This window comes from Monodon monoceros, unplaced genomic scaffold (genome assembly GCF_005190385.1).
Source record: "Monodon monoceros isolate NGI ecotype Baffin Bay Population unplaced genomic scaffold, NGI_Narwhal_1 Super_Scaffold_21, whole genome shotgun sequence".
Classification (NCBI taxonomy): Eukaryota; Metazoa; Chordata; class Mammalia; order Artiodactyla; family Monodontidae; genus Monodon; species Monodon monoceros.
In genome coordinates this window covers 65,257,266-65,267,911 of record NW_021703778.1, presented here as the reverse complement: position 1 = coordinate 65,267,911, position 10,646 = coordinate 65,257,266, and the positions used below count along the sequence as shown (strand labels likewise).

The following is a 10,646-nucleotide window of genomic DNA, read 5'->3' as shown; positions in this document are numbered from 1 at the left end:
GGGGACTTTGGGAGGTAATGAGATTAGTGACCTTTTAAAAGAGACCCATGGGAGCTCCCTTGCCCCTTCTGATAATAATAGTATCTATCTATTTATAAAATAAGATAATGCAGGTGAAAACTTTAGCATAGAGCCTGATATACACAATGTCAGATATTTTTTTTGTTTGTTTTTTTGTTTTTTTGCGGCACGCGGGCCTGTCACTGTTGTGGCCTCTCCCGTTGCGGAGCACAGGCTCCGGATGCGCAGGCTCAGCGGCCATGGCTCACGGGCCCAGCCGCTCCGCGGCATGTGGGATCCTCCAGGACCGGGGCACGAACCCGCGTCCCCTGCATCGGCAGGCGGACTCTCAACCACTGCGCCACCAGGGAAGCCCCCACAATGTCAGATATTTATTGTTACTACAGAAGAGAGCAAATGTTCGTTAGTCCGTTTATTCATTCAAAGCAATATTTACTGAATGCCTCCTGGGTTCCAGCCACTGTGCTAGGCAGGTAGATCCAGGCTGTACAAGATCATATCAACTATGTACATCTGTCAGAAGAGAAATGAAATGATGAGGATGACATATTTGAACTCCATCTGGCTGAGGCAGAAATGAGAAGAGACTATTGCACACTATTTATATATTTAGTCTGGGGGCAGGGTTGGTGTGTCCCTGGGTTTGCCATGCCCTTGACTAGCTACTTGTTTGTCTTTATATGAGCTCCACTCCTGGCCAAAATTCTTGGTCCAGTGCCAAATCTATGGGAGAATGATTACCAAATTATATACTTGAGGGTCACGTGAATGTGTTTTGACTCATCTTTTCTCAGGAGACAAGATGCTGTTAGCTCAGCAAATGAGAGCCCAGAGACCCCTAGGTTAAAATGGTGAGGCTCACAATCTGAGAAGTTGTCTGAGAAGTTGTTAAGCAGAGCTGTGTCGTGAAGGGAGAGATGATTTAGGGGTAAAGAAACATAAACTTTGGAGTTGATCTATCCTAGGTTCAAATGTTATGCAACTTTTTAACTATGGAACTGTGAGCAAGTTAATTAATTTCTTTGAGCCGAAGTTGTATAATGGGGGTTATAATACCTACCACACAAGATTGTTGTGAGGGTTAAAAATGCATGAAATGCCTGGCATACAGTAAGTGTGGCTATCACTTAGCTGTTATTATTATACAGGTCTGCTTGGCTAGGAATTAGGTGATTCACGCATGGATTCCCTTAAAAACATTTCTCTTTCTGGCCAAGCCAAGCAGCATTGCTTTGTTTTTATTAATAATTCACCTTCTTTAATAACACTTTGGAAGCATTTTCTATATAAGGTTTCTTGAAACAGCAGAGACATGCCCTCGCATGGCTGGTCCCCTGTGACCACATTAAGCCTTATGTTTTACTTACCTTGGAAGCATGGGCCATGCAGTACTTGGGAGGATGGTGTAACAGGATGAGGCCCTGTGCCTGGAACACCCAAATCTGCTCAGAGGAAGACTGTTATCATAGCTTCATCACAGCTATGGGAACATTCACTAATGGAGCTGAAAAAATTCTGCAATTCTGCATAAATAGATCACACACCATCGAGGTCAGAGGTGCTCTTGGAGTAGAAGGATATGGAACCACTTAAAGCAGAACTGCAAAATAATATATAGGAGGTTGGGTATCAAGGAAAGCAAGAAGAAGAGAGTTTATAACCCAATAAAATACTGGTGTTCTGACTCATCCATCTCATTCAACAGAATTGGAGGGTGGAGTAATGGAAAGTAAACAGACAAGGGAGTTGGGACACCTGGAGTTTAGCACTGATAGTCACTAACTTCTTGTGGGACCCTGGCAAGTCCCTTAATTCTCTCTCGCAGTCAGTGTCCCCTCCGTCAAAGGAGAAGTTTGGATTAACCAGATGATATTTGATTGCCTCTGTCTCTGACATTCTGCAATCCACTCCTGTGCTTTCTCCCAGTTAAACTTCCTAACTTTTCTGAAAACCCATGCTGTCATGCTTATTCTCTAGCTTTCTCCTCCATTTCCTTTTCCCCCCAAATCCCTTTTGCTTTTCTCAGCAAACTCCAGGGCTGGGGAATGGGGTGTGGGTATGAGGTAGTAGTGTGACATTGGAATTTCTTATTTTTCAATTTTTAAGCAAGAGTGTTAATTTTTAAAAAGTGTCCCTAATTTTGACTTTTGTTTTTAACAGGAAGAATATTTTGCTCATTTGTTTTTATTGCTCAGTCCCTCCTTGCAGTTTAGCTTTGCAATTGCCTTTGTTAACCTTCTCATTGTTCTGAAGCAAGAGCCATAATTACTAGAGTGTTCATTTCCTATAGTTAACCTTTGTACCCAAATTCCTTTTGGTATCTGTGCGTTAGAGTGCTAATGGTGTTTCTTTTTTATTTTATTTTATTTTACTTTATTTTAGGCTGCGTTGGGTCTTTGTTGCTGAGCACAGGCTTTCTCTAGTTGCGGCGAGCGGGGGCTACTCTTCATTGTGGTGCGCAGGCTTCTCAATGCAGTGGCGTCTCGTTGCGGAATACGGGCTCTAGGCGCTCAGGCTTCGGTAGTTGTGGCTTGTGGGCGCTAGAGCGCAGGCTCAGTAGTTGTGGCACACGGGCTTAGTTGCTCCCGCAGCATGTGGGATCTTCCCGGATGAGGGCTCGAACCTCTGTCCCCTGCATTGGCAGGCAGATTCTTAACCACTGAGCCACCAGGGAAGCCCTAATGGTGTTTCTTAACATTGGTTATGGTTTGTTTTGGATCAGGAGTTTTTTAAGAAGTGTGGGATATTTGGGGCATTACTCTGTGTACATAATAACCAATCCCTCAAAACATACTTAAAAAGTAAAATATTAAAACTTAAAAGCTTTTTATCTTCTATGGTAATAGCATTATTTGTACTGACAATTTTGAGCTGAATTTTTCCACCATGAGAGTTTCTATTCTGTCATCAACCTTTCAGAGCAAGAAATCACCTAGTGGTGATTTAACGCTACTTATTAAAAGAGAAAAAGTGTCAGTGCTCAGGGAACTGAAGGAAAGAAACACTTGCTGTGTAGTTTTATGTAAATCATTTAATTTAATGTAAATCACTGACTTTAATTTTCCTATAAATGAAGACAATACTACGACCTGCATTACTTGTCTCACAGATCTTTTATGAGGCTTATTTGAAAATGCATGCCTTGGCATAATAATGGCATGATAGCTCATGAGGTATAATTGGAGAAGTATTAATAAGATGGAATAATGCTTATAAAGGCAGGCACATGCATTATTCTTTCAAAAGTGTAAAGTACCATAGAAGTACAAGAGATTAGGGCTTCCCTGGTGGCGCAGTGGTTGAGAGTCCGCCTGCCGATGCAGGGGATACGGGTTTGTGCCCCAGTCCGGGAAAATCCCACATGCCGCGGAGCGGCTGGGCCCGTGAGCCATGGCCGCTGAGCCTGCGCATCCGGAGCCTGTGCTCCGCAATGGGAGAGGCCACAACAGTGAGAGGCCTGCGTACTGCAAAAAAAAAAAAAAAAAAAGAAGTACAAGAAATTATTACACAAGGATCAGTACTGCCCACCTTTCCCCAGCAGATTACTCCTCTGTTCCATTTGCTTGACCATACTCTTCTGCCCGTGGCATCTTTCATATCATCTTGCTGTGTTATTCATACATCTTTGCATTGTTTACTTTTTATCTTTTTCTGGTGCATGCCTATCCCAACAAGAATATATATATATATATATTTATTTACATATACACATATACATATATATATATTTTTTTGCATTCTCCTCAGTACATAGTTGGTGTGCATGTACAAGGGGAGAGGGGTTGTTGTGGGTAGATTAGAAACAAGTTTGGTACAGGTTGAAGAGGGTTTTCTGAACACTGGAAAGTTATTGGGTCTTTTTGAGCAGGGGACTAACCTGAGCTCACCTGTCTTTGGGAAATTAGCTGTGGTGACAATGTGAAGATGGATGGAGAAGGGAAAAACTGGAGGTCAGGAGGCCAGTTAGAGGGTGATTGCATGGTTCGGATGAGATATAAAGAGAATTTAGGAAATATGGCCAAAGCAGAATAGCCAGGTTTGGCTGTTAATTGTTTGTGGATGGTGAAGGAGGAAAGTATGAAGTGCTTCAAAATACATCCTAGGTATTTTGTCAGGGTGACTAAGCTCGGAAAAACAAACGGTTAAGGTTTTATATTCTGTGTGCTGGAGCGAAGGATGTAGGTGGTTACTGATTGCACCAGTACTGGTTAGTATTGGTTTTTTCTTTTACATCCATTTTACATAATACCAATTGTAGACATTTTGACTTTTTTTCTTCTCCAATGGATTTTGTATTTAAGGAATGATTTTTCTTTTTGAGCCTCTTTGTCCATTCAGGCTGCTATTACAAAATACCATAGAGTGGGTGGTTTAAAAACAATAATTTATTTTTCACAGTTCTGGAGGCTAGGAAGTCCAAGATCAAGGTGCCAGTTGATTCAGTGTCTGGTGAGGGCCCACTTCCTGGTTCATAGATATCTGTCTCCTTGCTGTATCTTCACACGGCCGAAGGGGTGAGGGAGCTCTCTAGGGTCTCTTTTATAAGGGTACGAATCCCATCCATGAGGGCTCTGCTTAATTACCTAATGATCTCCCAAAGGCCTCACCTCCTAATACCATGACAACAGGGGTTAGAATTTCAACATATGAATTTTGGGGGTACACAATGTCCATATAAGGTTGTTTAAGAGCAATTCACACATAGTTTTTCAGACATTATGTGTAGCAAAGCATTTAATAAACTTGTGACTACAAATGATCTTATTATTTCTTAGGTTCATGTCTGTTTACAGTATCTCAACAGTTTTTTGAAACAAATTTTAGAAAAAGAAGTCCTGTTCTCTAAAGAGGATTGGCTTGTCAATGAGTGGCTAAACTTTACTAACGTGAAAGTCCTTGCATTATAAAAGCCCCACTTTCAAAGCTTTGCCACACCAGAAACAGTTCAATGATTGCATGAAAGAGATAAATACACCTACACCTAAAGGAAAAAAAGGAAGTACTACGTCGTTTTGTTATTTCCCTACCGAGGTATGTAACTAAGAAGTGGCTTATGAGTTAACTAAGAGCCACTTAGCAACAGAAGGGAGTAAAAGAACGAGTTAACGAAATGCACATTCAGTTCCCATTCTATCTGCCATCTTATGATGCGGCTCTGTTCCTCCTCCTCCCACTTGTGAATTATTAGTGTGTTTTCAGGAAGCAAAAGTAAGCGGAGAGATGGTGCTAGGCGGAGCTGATATGTAGCAGGAGGAGGGTGCAGCGTCTCCTTTTTTGCCCTCCTGAAGGGGTAGTTACTTAGGAGGCGCTCAGGGTGCACTGGAGGTCTGGGAAGCGCCGGGCACCCATAGGGTCGGCTCCGAGGCCGCAGAGCTGCTTCCCGCGGGAACGATTGAGCCCTGCGGACCCGAGGTCAACAGAAGGCGACAGCAGGGAAGCACAGCAGCCACAGAGATGTCTCCGTGCTCAGCAACTCCGGCTTCCCTTTTTCTTTCTCTAACATCCCTTGCCTCTGGGGCAGGCCCCAAACCGGCTCCGTCGTCCACCCTCGGTTGCCCGAGAAGCGGCTACCACGAGGCCGCGAGTCGGCAGCGAGTGCACGCACCTCCCGCTACCGGCAGCAGCGGCGGCGGCGGTGCGCCTGCGCACAGGCCGAGTCACGCGCGGTGCGGCGCGGCGCGGGGGCGGGTCGGCGCCCGGGGGGGGCTGTCATTCGCTGCGCTGGTCGCCGCCCTCAGCTGCGCCGGGCGGTTCCGGGTTCTCCCTCTCCCGCGCCTCAGACCACCATGGTGCTGGAGTCGGTGGTCGCGGACTTGCTGAACCGCTTCCTGGGGGACTATGTGGAGAACCTGAACAAGTCCCAGCTGAAGCTGGGGATCTGGGGCGGTAAGCGAGAGGGCGCGGCCGCGGGCTGTCTGGGGTTGCCGGCGCTGGCCGAGGGGCCCACTCCGCGGGCTGCTCCTTTCCTGGCTCCAGCCCGGGCCGTACTCCCTTCGCTGCCCGAGACTCCGCCTCCGGGGAGGGCGCTGGGCTGGGCCCCCTCCCTGGGCCGCAGGCGCGGGGCGTGGGGAGGCCTGCGCTGGCCTCCGCCGCCACGGGGTGTCCGCCCGGGCTGCCAGGACTCCCGGGTTTCGCGACCCTGAGGTCGAAGCCCTTGCCGCGTCCCACCTGCTCACCTTGGGCGGCCTCTCCCTGCCCTCAGCCTGGCCCCTCTGGCCCCGAAGCATAAAGAACCCCTCCCTGCATCCCGCGTGGAGCGAGGATGGCTGCGTGGCCTCACATGTTCAAAGTGGCACCAAGGAAGAAGAAAAAAGAAATTGTGTTTTGCAGTGATCTTCTTGGCAGTTGATAGCGAGCGGGAGCTGGCTTCTCTTTAAGATTTCAGGGTTTGGGAAAGGATCGGCAGGCAGGGGAGGATCATTACGAAAGGCTTGTCGGTAGGGATTCAAACTCATAATACTTCTGAGCTTCTGAGAAAGTGACAGCTTCCCTTAATATTGCTTATTCTCTCAATAGGATGAGGAATTTCAATTTTGTTTTGGAGCGATAGAGAGAAATTCAGGCCACGACCAGCATCATCATTAGGTGCTGCTTGGTTGCACGCCGAAGAATTTACACCAGTGCTTCTACCCTAGGGGTTGTGTATAGAAGTAGATTGTAGTGTGCTTCTCCATTCTTCAAAAAGATTAATTATTTGCACCATTTACATGTTAAGCTTTGGGGACATTGGGGATACCTTTGCACTCTGCAAAAGACTTTTGGGCATTTTGTCAGCTTTGGAGGGAAATCTAAAGAGCTACTCAAGTGGATGGAACTGCTTTTAATTCAGTCAACAAGTAGTCCTAGCCCCATCTGTCCTATACAGTAGCCACTATAGGAGCACTTGCAGCGTAGTTAGTTAGTGCAAATTGAGGTGTGCTAGAAGTATAAAGTACACACCGAGTTTTGAAAATACTTAGTAGGAGATAGAGTGTAATATCTCAACAATTTTTTATGTTGATTACATGGTGAAATAATAATATTTGAATACATTGGGTTAAATAAAATATATCATTAAAATTCATTCCCCTATTTCTTTTTACTTTTTAAAAAAATCTGACTCCTAAAATTTATAATTACATATATGGACCATATATATATATATATATATATATATATATATATATATATATAGCAATTGTGCTGCCCTAAATTACGGAGGAGCCTGCTTTTAGTAGTTTACTGATCTTTTTATTGGTTCTGTGTGGTTTGCCCAGCAATAACATACTTTATTTACATGCCCTCCCCTCACACTTAGTGCAAGAGAAAGAGAAGTAAAGGAGACATTTAAGGAATTAAATGGCCAGTGCCTTCTGCAGGGATCAAGTGTTTCTTCAGGCTACTGTCTAATAATACAAATTATTTCTTGTAGTTTGTAAACACTATTTGAAATCTAAAAAGGCTCTGGGCTAGCATTTAGGAAAAACCTGGGTTTGAGGTTGGTGTGTTTGACAATCCATTTACCTCACTGGTCCTTAAATTCTTCATCTTAATTTCACCTTTAATAGAAAAAAAATACCAGAAAATATAATATTCCTATGTAATCACTAAGAATTGCTTACCCAAGTTAAAACGTTTTGCCCTATTTGTCTCAGATTTTTAAAAATTAAATAAAGTTTAGGGATACATTCGAAGATTCCTTCCCTCCCATATCTTATTTTCCTTTTTCTTTTCCTTTAAGACTTAGGGGTTGGACTAGGTAACACCTAAGGGTCCTTCCAGTGCCAATACTCTGTGACTCTAATTGTAAATATACTGTGAAATTGTGAAGTATACTGCCTGAGGATTTTGAATTTTTTCATGTTAGAAATTAAAATGCCATAATAATAATTTTACATCATTCTTCCCCTCTTTTTTGGTGAAGTGTAGGAAAGGAAACTTTCTTTTCTTACAATTTATTTTGTTTTTTTACAATAAGGTATTCTGCCCATGGCCAACGTCAACTTTATAACAGGCCAGAGCAAATAAACCCATTTCTTTTAGGAAATGCCTCCAGTGGAAGTCCAATCAGGTTTATTACCCCGTAGCTGTGCGTCTGTAAAGTTTTGCTGCCTTTTATTTTTGTGATAGTCATAAAGGAAGGAATAAGTCATGAGCTTTTACAGTTATTGCTCACATATTTTCTTTGTAACCCTAATTCCCTCATTAAAATAGAAAGGCAAAATGTGAGTTGACTATTTTTTTTTTTTTTTTGCGGTACGCGGGCCTCTCACCGTTGTGGCCTCTCCCGCCGCGGAGCACAGGCTCCGGACACGCAGGCTCAGCGGCCATGGCTCACGGGCCTAGCCGCTCCGCGGCATGTGGGATCTTCCCGGACCGGGGCACGAACCCGTGTCCCCCGCATCGGCAGGCGGACTCTCAACCACTGTGCCACCAGAGAAGCCCTGAGTTGACTATTTCTGTGTTTTGAAGAAATTTATCTTAAACTTTTTATAGTAAACAAGTGGGATTATTAAGTTATTTAAGAAAACAGCTGATATTTGTGACATCGAAGACGGTGACAAGTTTTATAAAGAATTTAAAATTTTATATGACCTTACTCGAAAACTATTTGCTTTAGCAGATAAGGTTTATGAGTCATAGAGTTTGGCTTTTTCAGGTTTTTTTTCTTGTTAAATTTTCATATCTTGAGGAGGGGAATAATTCAACCTGCAAAAATTTCACACAACTGATCTTACTATTCTTTCCAAACAAGGGATAAATGGATACTTTTTTGCCTAGCCTATGACAGTGGTTTTCAAGCAGGAATGACTTTGCCCCCAAGAGGGTATTTGGTTATGTCTGAGACACTTTTGATTGTCACGTAGTGGGGAGAGGTGTGCTTGTGGTATCCGGTGGGCGAACTCCTGAATGCTGTTACATTTTACAGTGCACAGGACAGCTCCCCACAGCAAGGAATTACCAGCCCAAAATGTTTGTTGAGAAACACTAGTCTAAGGGGAATATTGAGATTGTATTCTGCATTTATAGGAGACCTTCTGGTGCTGAACAGGTTGTAGTAAGAAGTAAAAAAGGACTTAGAGGAATTATATGCTTCATGAAATTTATAACTTAAGAGAGAAACAGAAGTCTTAAGAAGTGACTTGGTATCATGTCAGTAAAAATGCATAGTCTGCTTGGATGATATCAGGAAGTAGTTTTAGAAATCAAAATGTTGTGTTGACATAATTTGAAAAACGTGCTGTGCATATATTCATATATGTATATATAGGCATTCACAATGAAATCCACAATAAACAAAAAATTACAGAGTGAGAAGGATGGGGAAAATTATTGGAATGTCTAGAATCAGGAAGTATACTGTCGATATTGCCTTAAATTGGAGAAGAAAAAAAAAACTATCATTTTTCATGTTTTTATTCTTTTAAAGATTTTTTTTAATGCCAAGAAATTCCTATGTATTTTTACTTATTTATTTATTGTATTTGCGGTATGCGGGCCTTTCACTGTTGTGGCCTCTCCCGTTCCAGAGCACAGGCTCCGGACGCGCAGGCTCAGCGGCCATGGCTCACGGGCCTAGCCGCTCCGCGGCATGTGGGATCTTCCCGGACCGGGGCACGAACCCGTGTCCCCTGCATCGGCAGGTGGACTCTCAACCTCTGCGCCACCAGGGAAGCCCTCCTATGTATTTTTAAAAGTGATTTAAGCATAATGATTTTTAAAAAATTCTTGCTGTTGTAGAAAAATGAAAAATTAATTATTTACTAGCTGTGGGACATGGGAGAAAAATTTTAATTCTTTAAGCCTCAGTTTCCTTATCCCCCTTTTAAAATGGGGAAATAACATTCTGTGTTTGTAAAATAAGTCATGTGAAAATCCTTTGTAATTATAATTGTTAAATGGTTAATACTGACAGGAATAGTGATGATACACAAACCTAGCCAAGTGATGGAAACCAGCCTGCTTGTTTTATTTTACAGGCATACCTTGGAGATATTGTGGGTTTGGTTCCAGACCACTGCAATAAAGTGAATATCAAAATAAAGCAAGTCACATGAATTTTCTGGTTTCCTGGTGCATATTAAAGTTAATGTTTATACTGTACTAAAGCCTCTTTGTGTACAAGAGCATTATGTCTAAAAATATGTACATACCTAATTAAAAATACTTTATTGCTAAAAAATGCTAACCATCATCTGAGGCTTTGATGAGTCGTGATCTTTTTGCAATAGGAACATCAAAGATCACTGATCACCATAACAAATATAATAATAATGAAAAAGTTTGAAATATTGCAAGAATTACCAAAATGTGACACAGAGACATGAAGTGAGCAAATGCTGTTGGAAAAATGGCACCAATAGATTTGCTTGACAGGGTTGCCACAAACCTTTAATTTGTAAAAAACAGTACATGTGAAGCTCAGTGAAGTGCAGTAAAATGAGGTATGCCTGTATTTTCATAAGTATATTTCTTCCAGGGTTTTCACATTCTGCAGTGTGATAATTTTGTGTAGAGTTAACACCACGTGTCTAAACACCACATATCTAAAAATATCTTATTTTCCAAAATTTGTTCTTTAAAGAAAAAAAATCTATTTGCATGTGAGTTTACACTTACAGTACTTATATTATCTGCCAGTTATT

The 10,646-nt window shown here is 42.5% G+C and overlaps 1 protein-coding gene across 4 annotated transcripts in view; it reads left to right on the top strand.

Annotated features, from left to right (window-relative positions):
• The first annotated feature begins 5,742 nt into the window (after positions 1–5,742).
• The window catches only part of VPS13C (vacuolar protein sorting 13 homolog C), a 175,013-nt gene continuing 170,109 nt past the window's right edge, over positions 5,743–10,646 (top strand). For 3 of the 4 annotated variants that reach the window (XR_003795827.1, XM_029237277.1, XM_029237282.1), the window contains exon 1: positions 5,763–5,907. Coding sequence is in view for 3 of the 4 variants with exons in the window: in XM_029237277.1 (XP_029093110.1) it covers positions 5,808–5,907 (100 nt within the window). In the remaining variant the exon portion in view is untranslated. Of the gene's footprint in view, positions 5,908–10,646 lie in introns of all 4 variants that reach the window. The other variant, XM_029237278.1, reaches the window with a different exon arrangement.